The sequence below is a fragment of the Marmota flaviventris genome, chromosome 16 (genome assembly GCF_047511675.1).
Source record: "Marmota flaviventris isolate mMarFla1 chromosome 16, mMarFla1.hap1, whole genome shotgun sequence".
Lineage (NCBI taxonomy): Eukaryota > Metazoa > Chordata > Mammalia > Rodentia > Sciuridae > Marmota > Marmota flaviventris.
Genome location: NC_092513.1, coordinates 19,573,351 through 19,596,995, shown reverse-complemented (window position 1 = coordinate 19,596,995; position 23,645 = coordinate 19,573,351). Strand labels below are relative to the sequence as shown.

The 23,645-nt window shown below is 41.8% G+C and overlaps 1 protein-coding gene across 17 annotated transcripts in view; it reads right to left on the bottom strand.

The window, feature by feature from the left end:
* Tcf4 (transcription factor 4) overlaps window positions 1-23,645 on the bottom strand; it is a 346,604-nt gene that overhangs the window by 156,666 nt on the left and 166,293 nt on the right. For 13 of the 17 annotated variants that reach the window (XM_027949012.2, XM_027949014.2, XM_071602722.1 and 10 more), the window contains one exon: window positions 14,752-14,816. In XM_027949012.2, coding sequence (XP_027804813.1) covers window positions 14,752-14,816 — 65 coding nt within the window. Of the gene's footprint in view, window positions 1-12,886; window positions 12,968-13,350; window positions 13,359-14,751; window positions 14,817-14,923; window positions 14,945-23,645 lie in introns of those variants that run through there. The other 4 variants (XM_071602736.1, XM_071602733.1, XM_071602731.1 and 1 more) reach the window with 4 other exon arrangements.

Genomic DNA, 23,645 nt, shown 5'->3' with positions numbered 1-23,645 from the left:
CAAGAAAGTCATCCAGACAGCCCCAGTGTCTCCCTCCCATGCACCATCTGGGCAAAGATGGGAGCAGATCCCTGGGGCGTGAGTCTGCTCAGCCAGCTCTTACTGGCTCAGTGGCTCTTCCATCAGGTGAAAAACCGGGAGGGCCCAACCCATGTCATTCACCAGGCACTGTTCCCTGAGCATTTCTGGGAAGACGGGAATTCAGAGATGCAGTTGATCATATAAGTAGCCACATCACAGAGGCTGAGGAGGTACTGGTGGGCCATCTTGTACATGTCCTCTTATGTCGAAGCAGAAAAGGAAAGGAAGCAGCCACTTCCACAGAGGACAGAGTTATTACCAAGAAAAAGCACGGGTACAGTGAGGGCTGGAGGGAGGTCTGACCATCAACTGCTCCTCAAAATTCAAAGTTGGGTTCAGGTTCTCATGGAATCCTGCCATTTGTGGCTTGATGTTTTTAAGCTCTATGTCCACCCTGCATTTTCTCTGGACAACACAGGGGGGTGTGTGGGTGCTCGCCTGAGGCGAGTGGTTTTTCTGGGAATCACAGGAGTTGAGGACAGAGCAGCGACTGTGGCTAGGCCTGGCTCATCGCTTGGTTCTAACCAGAACAATGGAGGCCTTATCGGGCCTCTAGGGTGTGAAGATAGCCAAGGCTCTCTCCAGGTCCATTAGGGCCCAGGGTCACCCTATCTCCCACACTTGCCTCTTAGTTATTGTAAAGCTTTTACATATTTAGGGAGCTTTTCCATCAAAATATTCTGGAATGGCTAGAGGCTCAGACACATGAATGATATCTGCACACATGCGCTTTTTATCCGAGTTCACAGCTCCTGGTCACTGAGGGTAAACAGTGTTATCAGTGATTATTATGGATTTAGTCAAGTATATTTTATTCCTGTCATTTATGAGCACTTGTGTTGGCTGGTATTTACAATGTCGGGATTCTGTCACTTTGGCAACCTTCTGAGACAACATTTTTCCAGTGTTACAGTGACATTTCAAAAACTCAGTATTTACAAGCAAACGACACCCTCTGGCTCTGAGACAGTGCGATTCAGTGGTAGCTGAACAAAGGGACACTCGTCTAAAAAATTTCTTCCAGCCACGTTTCTGGCTGTTAGTGGCTATTACTTCATGGTCTAGATGGCCCTTTGCTCTTTGGTAGAAAGAATACAGACATCAAGGAAAACCTCAGCATCATGCTATCGGAATTTTAATTCCACTGTGCGGATCCTTATGAGTGAGGGCTGCCGCGTGATGCTGATGCAATATCTTAACTTCTCTGAGCCTCAGTTTCCTATTTGCTACAAAGCAGCACTGAGCAACGGCTGACATTTAGGTCCTCTCTGACTCGAACATTCTATCTTTAAGGATTTCAATATTATGAACAAAAGCTAATCTCGTTTTCTTGTTTCATCTTTTTCATGGCCTATATTAAGGTTCTAAGAAAAGGTTCTAAGAGACGCTACTGGTGATAGAGACTGCAGGGTTCCTCAGGCCCTCCTTAGAAATGGACACCCAAACGGACATCTTTCTTACGGACAGAAGGGCCAGCAGTGCTTCCACAGACACTACCTAAGTTAGCAACAGGAAGAGAGCTGGGGTCATCTCTAAGAAGGCTCGCAGGCTCCCTGCTATAATGAGAAGCTAAACCAACTTTACCCAGGGATAAGTGGCAGAGAAACCAGCACATCTAGAGTCAAAGACTCTGTCCCCAGTCCCACCTCTGCCACATACTATTAATGGTGGGGGAAAAAAAAAATTGTGAGTTTCATAAAAGAGGATTAGAAATTGTTCCTGCTTCACAAGGTTATTGGCAGGATTAAGTCGAGAAATGTGCACAAGGCCTTCCCAAGGGGTGTGGCTCACAGGTAGGTGCTAGTTCTTTGGGGACATGGCACAGGTCAGGCCTGTGCAAAGTCCTGGGTTCAATTCCCAACACCACAAACAAAACAAGGAAGGAAATTTGCACAGAAGGATTTAGGCAGGAGCTCTGTGCTCACACGCCCTTGTTATTATGGCTAATTCAGCTGATGTTTACTCATCCACCCACCGACCCTCCAGCAGACACTCTCCACGTGTCCCACTAGGCCCTGCAGACGGACAGGACAGGCCTAGGCCCTGCCCACCCCTGGCTCTACAGAGTAAGTGCCTCAGATGCCGCTAGGCTCAGAATCACGGCCCTTGGTCTAGTGTGGTTAGAACCTTGAGGGTCTCCGGAAGACACAATGCAGGAGTGGCATCTTGAACAATGTCCCAGGGCTGAGCTCTCTGAGGCGAGATGTGGGTGAGTGAGGAGAAGAGGAGAGGGGACACCCCAGGCCAGCAGAAGGCCCAGGTTAAGACAGAGAACCATGAAAGGAGTCCCAAGGAGCCTGCAGCATTCAGGGAAGCTGGGACTGGAGATGAGAATGGTGAGAACAGACCGGGGCCAGGCTACCAAGAGCCCGTGCGCCACACTAAAGACAGGACCTTGCAGCCATCGAGGGGGGCTAAGCCAGGGTACATCGGCACCAGAGTTCTGTGGGGACATGGCACCAGCGGCAGTGAGGAAGCTGCACATGAGGGAGAGGGTGGGCTGGGGGAGGGGCCCGGGATCACTCTATTCTGGAGGTGGTCTGGCCCCTAAGGACTCCTGGAGGTGAGGGAGATGGAGGAGTCCGAGGAGGCAGCTGGGGGCATCAAGTGACCAAGCCAAAGGACAGGAGGAAGGATCTAGCCCTGAGGGGAAATTCAATCATGAGATTCAACTTCAAAACACAATACCATCTACCATCGGTGAAATTATCTTTTTCTCCTTTCCTATATGCTGGGCGATTGCCAAATATTACTCCAGCCCCTTGAAAATAGATCCAAATAGATATTAGAATATACATTTGAAAAGTTTTAAATATTATAGCCTCAGATTAGGAGAATCTATACGTTACTATACTATACTATACATTAGCTCACATCCTCTACCGACCTGGTATCATCGGGATCTTATAAAAACATTTACTGAACACCCAAAATCAAGGTCTCATGGACTCTATTATTGTTGAATACTCTAGAAGGTTTCTGATGGTTGGCTGAGGTCCTAAGGAGCTGATCGAGGATGTCTGCATTTTATTTCTGTCTATAACTAGAGAAAAATAAAATTATTTGCGCCAGGTAACTAAGGAAGACATGTAGCATGGGACTCCACAGAAGCCTCTGATCTTGACAGTATGAGCTTGGAAAGGCAGTCTACGAGATTTCAGAGGACAGTAGGGACACCTAGGACATTAGAAGAAGACAAGCTGCTTCATAATGAAGCCTGGATGGAGGCAGACTAGAATCCAAGAACCAATAGGGTCTATGCTTTCTGCAAAAAGAAATATAGGACAGGTTCTCTAGAAATGAATCATAGGAGAAGTCTCACTTAACATACAAAAATCACAAATTTAAATGTTGTTTCCATTGACAGAATGGCCCCCAGGACTCATACCCACAGAGCAAATTCAAGCAAGTTTGACCTGGTGCTAACTCGGGGGTCGGACTGCGGGGAAGAGGTCCACATTAGCAACTTCTTGGCTGAGACACTCAAATGACAGAGATGCCAAAAGACTCCTTGAAGCAATAGCAGCTGCTGACACCCTTTTGTGACGTACGTCACTGTCCACAGCATGTCTTTTACCATCACTGATGTCACATCAGACACTCTACACATGACAGTTCCGCACTCTGGAGCTCGGTGCAACAGGCTGCAAGTTCAATAGCACTGGTAATAAATGTTCCTGAGGACTGAATCCAATCCAAGCGAAGAGGTTCAGCGGGTGGGACTTCCAGGAGCACCACGGCCTAAGCAAGGGTGTCCTCCCCACCTGGTACAGGAGCACTACTCAAAAACTTAGTTTAGAATTCGTAATGCGTTCTTCCATCGAAAGGCAACTAACTCTATAGGACAAAACCAAAAGCCTTCTAAGATGTTACATTATGGCTCCTTGGGAGTTTTGGATCCTAGCTATAAGCACTGGCCCTGTCGAAGACCCAGTTTTTTATCCTCATGAAACCTTGAATCCCTGGGAACCACAAGTGGAGCAGAAACTACCCTCGGAAAGCACAGACTGAATATACTCTCATAGGCTCAGGGAACCCCAGCTGGAATACAATGATCACGATTTTCATCAATTTTCCTATCAAAAAAGAAAAATCATTGAAACATGATCCCGGCTGGTTGACAATGCTTGATTTTCTGCCCTCTCCGTAGCAGTGGCTTCATCCTGGGAAGTCATCTACTTTTTGACTCATCAGAATATCAGTTTTCTATGTCCAGGCTCCCTTTGGGGAAAGTGCATGCCTCTCCCCACTCGGCCCACTCATGCACAGTCAGAACCTTCTGACCAGCACAGAACGTTCTCCTCTGCAGGAACAATGTGATGAGAAACTTTCTAATTCTCCCAGAAGGGTAGATATTTGTACTCCCACGTAGTGGGATGTTTTCTATGATAACATGAAGTTAATTCACATACTTTTTCTTCTTGGTTAAATCACTGTCATGCTGGATTGATTAACTCACCTATAGGGATACCCTACATACTTTGAGTCATGGAAAAGTTAAAAAGAAAGTTATGCCAAGAACTATTTTATATCATTAGGTATTTTACTATTATTCCTCCTTTGGATAAACAATTTTACAGTCATCCACTACTGACCCTTATCTTCATTTAGTGACCAATGAGTGTTAAGGTAAGGGCCTCAACCCACCAGGAAGCCACTTGCATGGACTTCCTATGACGAACAGGCTCATTTCCTCTTCAGATTACACCCCATTTTGCCCGAGGATGATCACCCAGGTCTCAAAGAAGCTCAAGAAAAGTATCAATAGATGCACAAGATGAGTTAAGATTTTGATCCTGATTTTGTAACTTTTATGTTTATTTACATGATCCCTTAAGAGTTAAAACTGCGTATCAGCCCTTCCCTTTGACGCACTTATCCTGTGTTTACTGAAGCCGGGTTCTCAATGTTTGCTTCACAGGGCTTGCCCAGTACTGTTTTAAATGTACAGATGAGGGAAGAAAGAAAACAAAGTGAGAAGAGATGAAAGTAACTTATCATCAAAAAGCATGAAAACAGCTAGCTATTCAGCTAAATAAAAAATAACATATTTAGCGATTTGTAATATAAGGATAAAATGAACTCACTGGGTCTCTGGAGGTCTGCAATATGATCTTTGCAAAAGGTAGCTTGCCAATTTAATTGAGGTAGGAGTTATTTAATTTTTTTACAGGTATAGTTTTCAATAAAACTACATATGCCTATAATAGTGCAATGGCAGATGTGTCTCGATTATTAGAGGTGGGCTCAAGGGAATTTATACAATGAATCTTGAAATCTGTAAGCAGCTGTGAGGGGGGGGCTGAAATGAGAGGGGAGGGTGTCGTACCACACACACATGTTCTTTAAGTGCAGCAATGTTTTGTTATTTTACTGCAGGTATATTACAGAGATGAAATTTAATAACTTACTGTATACAATACCAATAAAACTGAGAAGATTCAGTGCCCTGCTGTTCATTAAGGCAGTCCAAATGAGCTCAGATTATTCTGTGTGCATGCACGGTCAAACCCCAACATGCAGAGACCCCAGATGCAGTGCTCTCGAGAATGGCCACTGCTTGAAAACCTCCATGATGCTCTCCTTCACTGCAGCTCGTCAGTGAATCACTGTTGTCCCAAACTCACAGAAACATAGCTTTAAGGTGGGCTGGAAATAAGATGTATCTGATAAACAAAAAGTCACAGAACTCTTTACTGAAAGATTTCTTCTGACAAGAGAGGGGAAGGGAAATGTGGGCTATGCAGGTTTTGTTAAGTGCCATAAGAATGTAACAGTGATAAAATACTGTATTCACCCAAATCTCTTGAAATGCCAGGCTGAAGTCAGAACCCCACCAAAATGTGACTTCTCCCCTGATTAAAAACAAGAAAAATCTGGCACAAATAAGGGCCGGGCTACGAAAAAGGCAATATTTGCAGGTCAGAAATGCTAAAGCCAACTAACTAGCCCCACCGCTTTGGGTTCTATTCTCCCTTACATCCACTTCCTTCGATGATCCACAACACACTGGGTACTGGAGGGCCACGTTGTAGGAAGCTCAGTTGAGCTATCTGTGAGTGAAAGCACATGTAAACAAATCCGCATAAACATCCCAAGCACAAACAATTTTTTTCAAAGAGTGGGTGCTTCAATTCTAAGCACACTATCAGGCATGGCAGTACTCAAGAATATCTCTTCTCGTTCAAAGTAATTCTTTAAAAAAAAATAAACAGTTCTTAATAAATCCTTTTGACTTCAGATTAGGGGGGTTTGTCTGTATCTTCTAGTGTTCCTGATATTTAATTTGGGGTTTCAGTTCTAGCAGTTTCAGTAAACATTTCCTCATCAATGGAATAACACCAAGCCTGTCCTCAGACAATAGAATAAATATTTCTGTCAGTTTGCATTGAAAATAAATTCTGATGCTAAACTGTGAGTACACCACCTTTCTCAGAGAAAGAAGCTATAGAGCTACCCCGATTCCTAAATGTTACGCAGGTATACTTCAACATGAAACTTTATCTGGTCTATCCCAGAGTTAAATCAATTATGTTTGGTCATTAATTGATTTTGTCCTTTCTTTTTACATATCAGAAATATAAGAAAGGATTATAGTCCTAATTGCTAGTGGTTATTAAAAACTCCATAATGCTTTTCATAAGAAAGGAGACATTAATCCTAAAATCCTGGTGAAATTTCAATTTGTATACAAGAAGTCCATTTCTTTGGTGTCTCATAAATCATCTCACAATGATTTCAAGGGCATTTTAATGCACTCACTCTTATAAAACTCACCTAGGCTTCCAAACATACATTCTGTTATTCACAAGTAGGTTAAATGCCATAATCAAAAAAAAGGGGGGGGGGGCGGGGAGAGTCACCTTTAAGAGCCTACTAACGGTATTATTTCAGAATCTTGTTGTATGTAGCTACTGTACAGGAATAATAATTTGATCTATGATGAATCCAAATGTGTGCAATGGCAAACCACATTCCGCCGGCACTGCACAAAAATCAAGGCCAAAATATCTACGCATTTTAAAGAAAGTGTTCATGGCTGTTGCTAAAATGTGAATTGGCATATTCCACCCCAGCCTTTTCACAGGAAATCCTCATTGGTTTTAAGGAAATTACACATGCTAAGTTTGAGGATGTTACTGAATAGATTATTCATAAACTTTTTTTCTTTTTTAAAGGCAGGACAGTCAGGAGCAGGGCAACATGCCCTCCTCTCCCCTGACCTCAGCCACTCGAATCAATCCCGAGCAGATCTGAGTGAAGTCACTCAGTCCTAGGTTCTGTTAGGTCCAGATTCTCCAGGGAGCCTGAAACCTACTGTGAGTGCTTTCCTAGACAGACCTGACACAGGCCTCAGAGCCTAGAGAGCCCATCCTGGCCTGGGCAGCAGGGATCCCAATGTGGCACAGTACTGGCTTTGAAACCAGATATTTTGGAGTCCAAAACGGGACTCCAAACTTCCTTGGACTGCAATTTGGGGTCTGCTTGTCTTATTTCTAAATTATTGCATGAGCAGTATTAACACTCTGAGATTTACACTGGCACCTATATAAGTCCCCCAGGCTTCCTTTAGACTGAACTCAAACTACCTTTTAGCAATTCCCTCATTTTGACATTTGCTCATCACCCACAACTGGACTGGGGCAGGGATTACTTCCACTATCTCGCTGATCCTTGATCGAGCGGCCGTGTGGAGCATCACGGCAGTCCACCAGAGGGGTCGGCCAGCCACTGATGGTCAAGCCTGTGAAATGTTTAACAGCAATTACTAGAATGTAGGAGGGCAATGTGAGGATCCAGAGAAATTCTAGGGCTTACTGCAAGATTAATCTCACAGCAAGGGACACAAAGATTATTACACAGCTCCAAATATCATCAACAGAATACTGGAGTTCAGTTTGCAAGGAGACACACCTACCACTACCTCCTGACATGCAGTTAAGGGCTTTCAGACCCTCTGGGGTGGGTCCTAACTATTGCTCTTATTAATATACTTTAAGAGATTGGAGAATGCACGAATGCTGCCAGCAGTCTCCAGGTAAGCGACATATTAAAGCAAAGACTATCGACATTATGCTAGTCCAGGGTTAAGAGGTTGAAATCTCAGATCTGCCATTTAAAAATGGTTCTCTGAAAAATATATATATTTTTACACATGCATATGAAAAAGTATTTTATTTAGTAAAAAGTATTTTACTAAAAATTGGCAGTGCTAAAACGAAAGAAAGTTCTTCTTTACAGGAGAATGTCAGCTGTACATGTAGAAGGAATGACAATTTTTAAAAAAAATGTCAATTTGAAATCCACTGACTTCAGTGAGGGTCATCAACACACACAAAAGCCATCTGGTTGAAGGCTGTTGGGGTAAGGGGGCATCTGCCCAGTGCCAAAGTAGCTACTGAAAGGTTATCTGCCATTTGCAAAGCAGGAATGGTTCTTTACAATGGAGTGATCTGTGGGTTGCCTCTTTTACCAAGTGATCTAGCTAGCATTACTAGCAGCACATAGTTGAACGTTCGGAAGGGATCCAATACGAAGCCTTCCACATCATCCCTTAGCTCCTCCAACCAAGAATGCTTAACCTAAACCTGAATCAAGCTTCAGACCTAATTTTCAGTTTGTAGGCAAAACAAGGAATGACTGAAATTTTAAAGAGTAACACAAAGAAATAATACAACAATTCTCTAAAAGGAGGATATTTCATGAGACAAATGGCCGAGTCTCTTTGAAGTAACCATCACAAAAACAAAACAAAATAAATAAATAAACAACCAGGAACTGTTATAATTGAAATTATAAAGAGAAATAGAAACTAAAGGCCATCCATAAATGCTTTTGTTAAAAAAAAAGCCTATAAAGACATTTTCATGAGGATAGGAACAATTTGAATATGAATTAGGGTTAGGAAATTACTGCTAATTTCTTTAGGGTTGATAATAGTATTTTAGTTAAATAGGCAAGTATCCTATTTTTAAAAGACACACATTGAAAAATCTAAGGTTGAAATCTGAGATCTGCCACTTAAAAATGGTTCTGTGAAAAAAATATATATCCTTTTATATATACATATACAAAGTAAATGCAACAAATATTACCACATGTTTAATCTACATGCTGGGTCTATGGCATTTCATTTTATTTCTGTTTCAATTTTTCTGGGCATTTAAAAAAAAATTTAAAGAGCCTGCAGACCTCCCTACAAAGAAGTTTTAGGGAAGGAAGATTAACTGAGCCCAGGAGTTCAAGGTCAGTCTGATCAACATAGTGAGACCTTGTCTCAAAAAAAAAAAAAAACTGAAGTGAGGAATGGAGTTTGATCTGATTTCGCCTGTTAACATTCAGGAAGCTGCTGGTGGGGATGAAAGACAGGATATGAATGCACTTCCCTTTGTTTTTCTCCCTAAGACCTAACACATCACTAGAGGGTTGATAAATAAAATTGTTGATCAGTGCATTGAGAGAATGGATCTATTCTTCTCTCTGGTGAGTGTTGGGTCACTTTGAGGGTAGGGTATACCCAGAGCAACGCCCCAAGAGGACTGAGCTGCTTTCTGAAATACCCTCCCCGGGGGCAGAGTCTTGAAGGCGTACACACCACAAACCCAGACATTGCAATGTCTGAAAGCATCATGACTGCAAATATCCTGTCCCATGGCGGTACAACTGAAAGATCAGACTAGGATTTTGACCTTTGGTTCTAATACCACACCCACCAGAAACAGAGAGCATCCACAAGGTTCTCATTCACACCGTTTCCCACACACAGGCCTAGGACAGTGATGCCACTAGGTAAGTATTCAGCAGAGAGAAAGCCGGAGGGAGTGTCTCTCCACAGTAGGACCTCTGTGTCCCTCAGGGCCTACGTGGTAGCTTAGAAGGGAAGGCTTTCCTGATTTTCACAAGCTTAAAAAAGACTTTGCTCACTCTAGGGTTCATGTACATCCCTAATTCAAACTTCACTCTTTTCCAGAAGTGAAGCTAGGGAATTAAGTGATACTAGGAGGCACATGGTACAGCGTGCAAGATAACGTGAACATGGCCCCTGCCCTCCAGGAGTTTAAGAATCCTGGTGGAAACTGGTATTCAACAAATACGTAAATAACGGCAAATCTGAAAAATTACTAAAAAGGAAAGGCAGAGTGCGAGGGCGGTATATCACAGGGAGTGGGGCAGGTGGGGTGCACAACAGAGGTTCCCTGGAAGAATGCATAGGACTTGGGACCGAATTACTGATTACTAAGAACACTTAGACAGAATATCAAATTAAACAGCAATATGCATTTCTGCTTACACAAGGCCTAAGTAGCCATTTTCATAACAGACAAAAGGTTTTTATGGCTTTTGACTTATATCTTTTCTATTTTGACTTTAGATAAGAAAAGCTTATAGAGAACAAAAGTTCTAGAATTAAGTCATTTGTAATACCTTTTGTATCAAAAATCAAAATAATTAAAAGAAAAATCAATTCTCAAATATGTAATTTTTTTGAATCATTTGATTCAATAAATTAAAAATGAGTAATATAAACAACCTAAGTTACACAGAGAGAAATCCCATTTCCTCTACAGCATCAAAGTTTCTGGAATTTAACAACACTATCCTAGATTAGGCCTAATTCTTAAATCCATCGGTCAGTTATAAGATCTAAACTTCAAATAACTTTATCAGCATAGTCCTATTTGATTACTTGCTGAGAAAGAAAATGAACTTGGGTGAGGGTAAAGCTTGGCCTTCCCTAGAGAAAACAAGATGTGAGCGGGGACATTCAGTTGTAAAATTTCATATAAAGATTTCAAAACATGGTGCTGATTTTCCATATATCACTAATTTTCACTGCCTTTTAAATGAAGGTCATATGCAATGTATTTCCATACCTTAAATAATCTAATTAAGGCACAAAGTCTAAAAGCTTCATGGAGGTCAGCAGAAATGCCACATTTTGAACGCGAGTCATTACCATAGAGAGTATATTTCTATAAAACAATCTAGGAAATAATCAAACCTAGCTGTACATTAGAATCACCTGGGGTGCTGTCAGAAAGCACAGGCCAAGTACTAAGTCAGGTCCTAGTAGAATTGATCTCATAGAGGACTCAGCTCGCTCACCACTACCCCCTCTCACATACCCATCTTGCCCAGGAAATACTATTTTAACAAACCACGGTTTTAGACTAAGGCTGTAACCCGTTGGTGAGGGGATGGGAGCGGGGGTCACAACAACTCCACACGCTGAATACTAACTTTCATTCAAGGAAAAACTTCCCTAACAACAATCATTGTACTGACCTCATCTCTCATTCAAAACTAAAAAATATTGGCAAAACTAAAAAGTTTGCAAATCACCAAACATCCTATTGCAAGCAGGACAAGAGGCCAAAAGCAAATGATATTCTTCTTCTGTGATTTGCCATGATACACACTAGAAATTAGGTATTGGCTATCACAGGTTGAAATTGGACTATCTTGCAAAAAAAGTTTATTTCCACTCATTTTCGTTCCTGTCATACTTTCCATTATAAATCGCATTTTCTCTGCCAATAAAAGTAGAATGAGGTTGCAATTTGGCAAGAAAGTTTTAAGCCTGGGTGTGACTTCCGTACCCCAATTTGATTCAAACCAGTTTTCTCGTATTTAGTGAGAACTTTTAAAAGTCTTGTTTGGTTGTTTTTATTTGTCTTTTGGTTCATTTTCTACACAATTTCAAAAGTCTCAAAAAAGTCATCAAGTTTATGTCTGATAATTTCATATCAGAATGCATTAATGAATGTATATTATTACTTACATTTTTAATGAAAACAACTTAGTTGACGATCTTGAACCTACAGGCATTTGTTTTTCCGCTAAAATATCCATCTTTTAAAAAGTCATGCATGAGTCTAGCACTATCAACATTAAATCCACAAGAGAAACATAATGGACATATACATATTTATACATATTTTAACCCGACGCACTTTTTCAATCATTCATATCTCACAGTAACAACCAATTTCTCCACACAGCCTTTCTCTACCTGTTGCTTACCACCACTGATTCTCTGCACCCAACAAAAATTTCTGACTGAAATCAGCATGTCCCATGCAACCCCGCTCATCCCTGTAAGTCCACGGGGACACACTATTATCATAGGAAAAAGCAGCCTTGGAGCTCCTTAGGGCCCACTGGCCAAAAGTTTTAGTCCAGCATCTCAATAAAGTAGCAAACAGGAGAAAACAAAAGCTGTCCCCGCAAGAGTCACTCACCTCATCACACAGTAGGGAACCATTTCAGCTGTGATCAGCTATTTAGATTCAAGCCCAAGATACCGAGATTGTGCCTTTCTTTTTGGTTTGTGTGGCTGGTGTGGTAGACGGGGATTCAAAGAACAAAACAGCTCAAGAGAGTCCCTGGAAGACAACCTATGGTCTGCTCTACTCCCAAATTTCACAGAAAGCAGAAATTCATACCATGTACACTCCTCGCCTCCAGGCCCCAGTTCCCCAGGCAGGGAATTTCCAGTGTTTCTCTTTTAAGCATTCACACTGTTTATGGAGAGTGCTGAGACCCAGCTGAACACAGGGATAGTTGGTTCCTGCAAGACTCCCAACCATGAAGCAGAAATAAGAAGGAAGGAATCTGCACACTCCCCAGCTAGAGAGAGGAGGAAGGCTTTTTAAGAAAAGCAGATGCAGTCTTATTCCCCATACACAAAAGAATTCTCCTGGACAAGGAGGTCTCAAAAGGAACCTCCCAAGGCCCAGAAATTCAGGCATCGGACAGCAGCCAGCCACCTCGATTCCCCCCTCTGCCCCTCTCCACTTCTCACCTTGTGTTTGCAAAAAAAATTAAGCTCAGTTTCACCCGAGGGAAGTATTCCCCACCAACGGAGGAGGGTCTGTGTTCTGCACACACAGACAGACTCACACGGTCTAGATGATGCTTTCACAAGTTAAGGGGCCTCACGCTTACTCAGCAGAGGAAATCTTTGTGTCTGTGAGGAATCACGCCAATTCCCATTAGTAAGAAAGGATACAGGGGCGAGGAAGCCTATTCTCTCAATGACCAGCAAAAGGGGCCCAGCGAAAACAGAGACCTCTGCCATGACCATCTGCAAAAAGGAAGGATGTTGTCAACTTTCTTCTCCCCAAAACTCTAGTGACCTCCGCCTTGACCCTCAGAAACCAGATCCACAGGAACCGGCTCTTCTGCAGGAATTGAGAGCTTTACACCAGAGACCCAACCCTGAGAGGCTTGTCGCCCAGGCTATCTGCCCCGAACATGTGCACTCACATTCCAAAGATGTTTCCGTTGCGCTGGAATGGCTGTAAATTTCTTTCCTGCAGAATTCTTTCCAAATAAACTGCCCTGGACTGCACTCCGGCAGGAGTCCTACCCAAGCACTGTTCACCTCACCGCAACAAATCTTTTAGATGCCAAATGTGACTGAATTGGCAACTGGGCCAAAGGAGTCAACTTTAAAAATGCAAATGTATACAGGGAGAAGGAAAAAAAAAGAAAAAAAAAAAAAACCCAACCCACCAGAATTCCACCTTTCATGATAGATGCCTGGTACACAAATGATCCTTCCTTCAGACACTCTATTTCATTACTAAAGCGCATGTGTTCTTACATTTCTCAGGGATATATTAAACAGGTTGTTTAAAAAACCCAAATGGATTTTCTCCCCCATATCATTAAAGAAACTGGGAGAGAGTTCAAAAGACCTAAGCATCCCTTTTCCAGTATAGAAAGACGAACCTTCTGTTTGGGTGAATTAAAAAAAAAAAAAAAAAACAGTAGAGAGCTTTGAATATGAAAGAGTATCATCAAATTCTACCAGAGTTCTCCAAAGTAAGTGACTGATGCTTTTATAAAAAGGAGGTATAACAAATTAAATATATGATCAATACTGATATTGAAATGAAAAAGAAAGCATCTATAAAAATCTCAATTGTCTCGAAACGAACCTTCCTCTTCAGCCTTGGTAGTATTTTTAGAAATGGGCTCTCTCCAGAGAGTTAGAAGTACACAAACACAGAGTGCAACGGGCACACGCACGCACACTACACCTTTGTATCACACTGGCATTTTATTATTTAACTAAAGTGCTCCTATTTTTCTAGCTCACGCATGCTTCCCCTGAGACGGCTTTGCTGTTAGCCTGCTGGCCTTGACTTCCAGCCAAAAACAATTCAGAAACAAAAAGGGACAACAAATCATATTTTCACAGACATTTTTATCCCTCAATACCACCCTGTTTTCACACAACATCATACAGTCCCTAGGAAAACTATAATTTAGGGCACTAGCCACCCGAACCCAGGGTCTGACACATGGTTCCACGAAGCATTTCCTGTGCGAGAAATTCTTAAGTTCTTAATTGCAAATAAACTCTTTTGATAGAACCACTCTAGCCACATTGCTGGTTTGCAAACAGTGCCACTGGTGCAGGCTGATGGATTAAAAAATAAAAACAAGCCAGTGGATGAAGTCCTGATAAGGCAGAGATCTAAAGATGAGGTGCTTATCAGTTCTAAGCTCTGAATTCTTCCAAGACTTACACACCATCACCAGCAGACTTTCAGTGCATCTTCAGTGTCACAGTTGAAAATGTAAAATCAAATTTACAAAGCACGCTGATATCCCCAGGTTAATCCTCTACACCCTTCCCCAGCCCAGAGTCACACTTACCTGGTGGCAACCCTGTAAGTTTGATTCTCTCCCATAAGATGAGTATGAGCCCCTTTCTGTTTTACCTGCCAAGAGAAACAACAAAAAAAAAAGTATAAATCGTGCTTTTCCTTTAAAAACAAATCTCCTGCAGGTAACAGACATCTACTTCTCTTCCCCGATGTTTACATACGTAAAGTAGGCACTACTGGCAATGTGTGCAAGCAAGAGAGGGATAACACGTCCTCACTCTGGCGATGATAAACTGGAAAAAAATATCCTTCATTCCTATTCTTAGCCAAACTGCTCCACACTTCCAAAAACTGTCATTCCAATGGCCTCCACTTTCTCTAACAAACAAATTGTCATTCCTTATTTTCACTTTCTTTCTCTCTCACAAAATTTAAACAATTTCATTTTTATTTACACAGCAGGCAAATTATCTATGTAATGACCCTGGCCTAGTCATTCCCATTGATTATATTGACACTTAATGGTGAGGCCAAAGCTAATCAATCACAGGCTCTCCAGATGGTGAGTTTAGCAAAGAAACTATTCAAAATTCTGAGTCTCTCTGTCCTTCTCCCTCCCTCCCTCCCTCTCTCCCACCCTTTCTCTCTCTCTCTCTCTCTCTCTCTCTCTCTCTCTCTCTCTCTCTCCCCCCCCCCCCTTTCCCAGGAGTAAATTCCAATATTATCAAGATAATCATGGATTTACATTTGGGAAAGAGGCTTTTGACAATTCACCCACCCAGAACCCAAGTTCAGATTCTGCCAATAGACCCAGCGGGACCAGGGATCATGGGAACGTGCACGTCTTGCTCCAGCTCTGACTACTCAAGTCTGAATCTGCACGCTGCTCTGCAGGCGCGTGTGGAGCCTCGGATGCTGTGTGGCCACGTGGAGGGATGAAATCAAGGCTTCTCGTTTGTTGCTTTATAAAGTATGTTTCACCTTAATAATCAGCAGGGAAGATAATGAAATTACAAGAGATCTAAGCAGTGGAGTCCAGCTGGTGACCTATGAAGACTCACAGAAAACTGCCCAAGCCAGCACAGGCCAAGGGACTAGTGAAGCAGGCAAAGGCTAGGGACCTCACCCCACTCAAGACAGGGGATTCTCCTCTCCCCTCCACCAGGGCTTCAAGTGCACTATCCTTTATACACAGATCTAGACTACTCCTTTCCCCATTGGAAAATTCAAAACTTGTACTTTAGCTGGGCACGGTGGCACACACCTGTAGTTTCAGCTACTTAGGAGGCTGAGGAGGGAGGACCTCTGGAGCCCAAGAGTTTAAGACCAGCCTGAGCAACACAGAACACTCCATCTCAAAACAAAATCACCAAAATACAAAACAAAACAAAACAAAAAACCCTTGTATTTGGAGGGTCTGGATGCACAGTCTTTTAAAGCTTATGACCCTCAAGCTTTCCCCTCTCAGCCCAGGTTAACACAAATGCTAAAAGTTAATAGTGGCCTTTTGTCTTTGAGCTCAATGGCAATGCTATTAGAGTATGCCGCTCTGACAGCACACAAAGAATGCATTTTTCCAAAATTTTATATCTGGTCAAAAGCATGCACTGTAGCTAACTAAGTTACTACACACACACACACACACACACACACACACACACACACGATTTTCAAAGAAATCCAAACCTGAGTCTTTAAATTAACCCTTTCTCTCTCTCCTGCTGTTAACTTTTCTATTCAGTGACTCTCAAACTTGGAAACCTCCCCCCCATTTCTGGTATAGTGTTCAGTGCAAATTATAAAATCAATGCCCGTATCACCTTTAATTCCAGTAAAATAAGATGCCATCACATTGCCTGTCAGTCTTAGAGACCTAACAGAGTAATTTTCAGTGCATGGGGTCATACCCCGAGGAACAGGTGCATTTACCTATGTCAGCAATGTGCCTGGTCACACTACACACAGTAACTGATTCTTCTAAGTCAAGTTTAAGCTACTCCTACCCTTTAACTGCTCTTTATAGATACTACTAACAGAAAAGGCTCAACCTTGATGAGCTATATCAAAAGGGAAGATATTATATTTTCCCTTAAGCTCTTGCATCTAAAAAAATCTCAGTACAATCATAACAGTTCGTTTTGACATGATATCCACTGTTTCATCACTAGACAGGCAGGCAGGGAGGTAGACTGAAAAATAAACCAGGATTCACTTGAACTTCATAGGAAACTGAACAGCTAGTGTCCTGTTTTAGTCGTTTCTGAAAACTGAATTGTAAAATACAGTTTTGAGAAAGGCAGGCCACCAATATGTTTTTTTCCCCGTAGAAAGAATTACTGAAGCAATCCCTGATAGAATGTTACCACCCAGGATTATTTCCCAAACTCGGCTCCAGCACACAGAAATGGAGGGAAGAATTTTCCTACCAGGATCTGTCTCACTTTGTATACATAAGTGGGGATTATTTCTCCTATTATTTTAAAGCCAGAAGGGCAATGCAAATAGTAAGGATTAAAAGAGAGGGAGAGGGAGAGGGGGAGAGAGAGAGAGAGAGAGAGAGAGAGAGAGAGAACAGGTGGGGGAGAAAGAGAGGAGGAACTAACAGAAAGAGCAAGGGGGAAGGAGAGGCGAGAAGGGGGCAGGAGAGAGGAGAATATGAATTCACGATGCAGAGTCCCCAAAGTACTCTTGGCTACATGGACCCAGCACTCTTTACTATCATATCAGATACAGACTGCTTAATCTTAATTTTGCTTGTTAAAAAATATTTATCCAGATACAAAAATAAACCCACAGCAAATTACAAGTTGTCAGGGTTAAAAATCTACTTCTGTTTGTGTGGGGGAGGATAAGAGACCAGCATAGACATGAATCATTCTCAGTAATTTGAGTGTTTCCATGACATCAATGGGCACCCGTCCAGGACTCTGTCGAAGTCTGCGAGGTACCAAAGAGGCAGCGCAGCCAGCAGGAGGCTGGGAGGTGGACTTTTTTTTTTTTTCCAAGGATTATGCTCCTTGTGAAGATTTCATCTGTAGCATCCACTTTTACCATCAAATAGATTGCTCCGGAGATCATGAGCGAACACATTTCATTCTGATAGTGTAAGCCTTTAACTTTATTACAGCTTTTTGTTCCCAAATTCAACTATAAATCTGCCCTCAGAGCCCAAAACCCTGTTTGGGAGCAAAATAATCAGGGATTGTGGATAAAGCCCAAGAACCTTCTCAAACATAAGATTTTTATTCCTATCATTTTTTTTAAATGATAAAAAGCAGCCATTTTAAAATGACACCTCATTTTCCAGGATTTTTTTTTTTTTTTGTAAAAAAAAAAAAAAAAAAATCTTTTGTGCAAATTGTCCACCGAAAATGAGCTAGGGTCTTAATGCTGATTTTCTGCTAAAAATTCACTGGAACGTTTGTTTCAGATAATAAAATTTTCAAGAGGGCTGATAACATGTTTGAGTTGGACCCTTAAGGAACTATCTGTTCTCCTGAACACAAAAGCCCCCACATCTCTGTGTCTCCTTCCATGTGAGCCATGGATTTTTGTCAGTCATACCAACTGGCTGGCGCGGACAGCCTCGGTCCTCCTTTCTCCATTCTTCGCCACCCACCTCCCCCCATCCCCACTACCACAACGGGCGCTTTGAAAGAGCTAAAGATCCTGTTTTCCCAATATTTAAAAGAGATAGCAGTGATGAACAAACCCGGCGCGTTCACTGCGGAATTTTCGAGACAACCCTCCAGTACTAGAATGCGACAGCCGCTGCGGATATTTTTTGGCACAAAGACAATGGTGGCAGTGCCAAGCCCTATGGCTAAAACTACTCAAAAGAGGCATAAGGGGAGCATTAATCGCTCAAGTCTTTTACTGCATGGAGTACCGTTGTCCATATTTTAAAAACTAAAAGTACCCGTTAGTAACATTTGTCGTATGCCCATAAATGGGGTGGGGAGGACTCCTGAAATATATACCAGAAACAAACCTTGTCAGGCTTTTGATTCATTTTTATACCTAAAAAGGACCAAATGTTAAATTCTGCTGCTGGTGACGATGCCGGTGCACGAAACGAATGATACGACCTAATGAAGTACACTGAAGGCTGAATGAAAGCTACAGAGGGGATTTCATAAGCTCAGTCGACATATTGGCTAAACAACTTTCTTCTGCAAAAATGATGTATACAAGGAACATGTAATACTATGTCACAATTTTTTAAATGAAACAAGAAAAACGCTGTAAGTGAGCAGACACAACATCCGTCAATCAATCCTTTTGGAGACAAAAGAGATCAGCACGCAGCGCCTTCTCTAGAACACGTCGGCATCTACAGGGAGCGAGCCATCCAGAAAGCCACCATGGGTTCTGTCCAGACGAACTTATCCTCCTGCTAAAAATCTATATTTAAATTTGGTTATTAAAAAATGGCACCAGATGATAATCGAAGAAGGATTCACTTGCTGCTTCTGTTGCCCATGAAAAACTAATTTAAGCAGAAAATATACAAGCAACTTACAATTCTTAAGGCCGATGTTTTTTGCTGATCTTTTCGATAACCTTTTATCATGCTATCCCAAGAAGCAGAAGGAAAACTTGTGTTTTTTTTTTTTTTAATATGGGGGAGGTATGGTTAACAAATGTCCACAGAATCCAAATTCAATATTTTTGTATTCCTATATTATTTGCCATTTGACTTCCAATTTTACTTCCAAGATAGCCAAGGTATCCTACTGCAAGGGAACAGGTGACAATGGAAATACTGCACGAAGGAAAGACTGATCTCAAAACTCCATTCCATTCACAGGGATGCCACCAAAAAAAATCACCTTGAGTAGGTGACTGTCTCTGGACACACGGGATAGCTCGAAGTGACATGCAAGAGCCAGAGACGGGGTCAAGAGCAACTTATCAATAAATGATTTCTGGACATCGACGATCCCTCTGGTGGTTGCCCAGTAGGATAGTAAAAGGTCCTGTTTGTAAAAGGCCAGTGTCAGGATTACATATAAATGGCAGGTGTGTCACCCCCTCTGAAACAGGCGCACCTGTGTGGTGGGCCATGTCATCCTCCGAGAAGCCCCGATGAAAAATTATCTGCTGTTGCGGGACACCAGCAGACAAGACCCATCCACTGTGAATACTTGTTCTGGGAGCTGAAGAATGGGCCCTTTGTTCCCTAGCGTCAGACTAGGGAACTCATCACTAACACGTCTGCCTCAGAATAAATGTCGCTCCCTGTCCCCAGCCCCAACCCAAATTACACTTGTAATTTCTTTTTTAAAAAGATGCATTGAAAGGTCTACTACGCTAAACAAAGACCTGACGTCTTAGGGGTCCTGAAAACATACCTGTGTTATTATTTACGGTCCCTTCATCTTTTTCCTCCTTTGCCTAAACAAGATGAGCCCTGTCCTTATCGTGCATGAGCCACCACGCAGACTGATCTATGGGAGCTGCACAGCTGCCCTCAGCGGCAGGTAATACCAACACCACCTTACAGATGAGGAAACTGAGAGTCAGAAAAACACCCAAGGCCACACAGGCCTGAGAGTCAGAGCCAATGTTCAATCCCTGGTGGTTTATTCCTAAGGCCGTGCTCTTAGCATATGATTTGCTTGCTGGTGTTTAAACTCTGAAAATTAAAAAAAAAAAAAAATCTATAAACCAGAGGCCAATACTGAAGACTCTCAAATCCCAGAGCTCAAAACACTCATGAATTTGATATGAAATTAATGAAAGTGTCTTATCGGCGGTAATAATTTACATTTACATGGTGTTTTATTCTTAAAAGGTCTCCAGGTACTTCATAGCTGTACAAATGATGTACACGGAACCTGTGACGTATCACAATTAACTGCCACCATCTCCATGCTAACTCAAAGCAAGTAATTAACAAAAACATGGCAGAAAACAGCATTCCTCTACGCATCTCTTATGTGAAGTCTATGACTTCCTGCTCAAATGCACAAAGAAGAGTGGAAATAAAAACATAATTATTACACAGGATAACTCAGCATGGCTCAAAAGTGTCTTCTATGGAAAAGCAATTCTACAGCAGGCTCCAGAAATCAAACAGGAGACTAGATAGAAAGACCTGGGAAACACCTTCCGAGTATCATGATATAGCTTAGCTGGTTAAAGGCTCTGAGAAGTCCTGCAGGAAGACATTTAATTTAATCTAATTCAATGTTTCCTAACCTTCTTTTAGAACACATACCTGCCTCCATCTTTTATGTCTATCAATACAAGTCTGAGAAATTTTAGGAACTACTACTATCCAAAAAAGAAAAAAAAAAGAACTTAAGAATATTTTGTGTTAATTAATATAGGCTAATAATTTCCTATCAAATAACTAGAAGTTCAAAAATTATATTTTATCTTACTTAAATTAGTCTATAAACATTTTGATTTTCATGTGGAGATACTTCTATAGGTTTATATTTCTCATGGATCTCTATGGACATTCAGGTATCTTGGCTGGTCTGACTAGCTAGTCAATCTTAATTACCCCTCATCCCAGTGCAGAATCAAGAATCTCCATTGGAAGGAAGCAGAAGTTGACATTATTCCTTCAAATTCTAAAACTTCAGAGGAAGAGAGTTGGTTTTCTCCTGTAGAATCTAACCACAGGCATTTAAAAATTCAAATTCAAAATAGAGTTCATGCTAAAACAACTGCAACTCAGTTCTAGCAAATAAACTAGTCATCCTATAACCCAGGGAATCTCCCTCCCCTTCTTCCTAAATTGAGAACAGGGAAGGAGGGAGGGGCACAAGTGAGGAAAGGGTACTAGATACATGGTGTCCATGCAGCAAAGGCTGATGGGAAAGGGAATCAGCTGGGCTTCTGCAAAGGGCTAGCACTCATCCCCTCTTTTACTGATGCTACGTTAGTCATAAAAACAGATCACTCAGCAGTGGTCGGTAGGTCTGAGCCTGTTGGAGATGATGAGTTGAGTCAATCCATCTCTTCTCATCTAGGCACCAAGCTGCCTTCAAAACTATGTGTGGTGAAATCTCACATAGGCTGAGTGTCTCGAGGCACTACCAAAACTCTTCAATTGGGGGGAAAACCCAAGATTCAGAATATATATTCAATTACCCTTAAAGCACTTACATTTGCAAAGCACTATACAGTATGAAAAGTAATTTCAATAATCATTTAAGTCAACACACTCTAGACTCATTAAATGGACATTTCGGTCTTGGTTTTTAAAGGTGAAGTTAATAAAATTAAGAAAAGGTGGCAAGCTGATACAGATGAAAGGTTATACAGATATCAAGAGACAAAGCTAAAAAACACTTTAAATCCCAGGACTAGAGTCCTTTTCTAACACGCCACCTCTTTTTGGAGTATCCAGATGTGCCATCCCTACCTACTGTGATAAAACACATTATTCCACTGGACCTTTCCCTGCCACAACTCTCTGCCCACATCACTTCACAAAGGTGAAGCATCCTCAAGTCCTTGATAGATGGAAATGTCTGAACTGGTAAATATCCTAACTGAACATTCTCTGGTACATCAAAAAATACCTTCTCAATGCAGAATAAAAATATCACCTTCGATTATTCCATGCGCCCTTGCCAACAACTGCCAATACGATCCTCTCGTACACCGTCTTACTTAGGAGCACACACGTTATCAAATTAAAGCACAGGACCTTTATGCTTTATTTTCCGAATGCAGGAAAATCTTTCATTGAAAATAACACTAATTCCACAGAGTGTGCAATTAATCAACATAATCATGGGGATAACTTAGCTGTTTGGGGAGGTGTGTCAAATAACTCCTTAAGGCCACTAAAGTACCACTTGAGCCACCAAAGTAATGATTTTCTGAATCAGCAATTTGTACAAGGGTCCCCTGGAGACCCGAAGGACTAAGGGCAACCCCAGATCACTTGACTTACTTCTAATGAGTAACGTACCACTGGCTTTCTGTGAATAACGTCTCCATACTGCTACGTTTTTACTGCAATTTGAGTTTGTGATGACTGGGGATAGGCAAGGCAATTAAGGATTTGCGTGGCCTTGGAAGAAAATGCATAGGCATTTGAAAGGTTACTTTTCTATTTTTTTTTAAAAAAGTCTTTTTATGTAAAATACAAAAAGAATTATCTTGCAATACAGGTAGCAAAAACAAACAAAAATATTTTTGCTGCATTCTTAGACCAAAAGGAAGACAAGACGCAGGTTGGTCAGGGACAAAAGCCATGCTCACAGACTCAGCCCTGTGGCTAAGAGACCTTGTTCATCACAAAAATCATCACCAAGGCTTTTCTTTAAAATTCCACCAGTTATTGTTAACAATATTGTTAACAAGCAAGGATCAGAGTAACCAATTCAAGTGATAGACACAGCTCTGTAAGGTGACATCAGATAGACAGAACCCCACTCAATCTCACAACCTGCCAGGTAAGAAAGCATAGATTTCCAATAGGTCCAGTGTTTTTAGGTAGATCTTCCTAAAAACAAGCTAGTAGGGCTGACCCTCAAGGCCCTCACAGACAACTGCACTTCACAGGCTGAGAAACTTATGTGTGGTTGAGACTTCAAGTTGGCTCTTCTCCATGAGCAAGGCTAGCTGTTTTGAAAAAAAATTAATTTCACATTAACAAGTAGATTCCCCCAGTAAACACTAGTGTCCCAACCACAGGAGGCCCGGGGTTTTGAGAATGGCTGCAGATCCTTGACACTCTCAATGTGTCCCCTTCTCCATTCTACCCAAGAGTAGAGCCATCTTTATGATGAGGATCAGCTCCAGGAGGCCGCCATGGAAGCGGCTGTGGTTTGAACTCCAAGGGCCCAAGCACCCGGCAGCCTCCCTGACCCTGCTCTGCTGGGAGCATGATAAGCCCATACCAAGTGGGGAGACTGTTCTTTCCGTCACATTGGAGGAGACCTGTGACACTTCTGGCCAAGTGTAGGAGTAAAA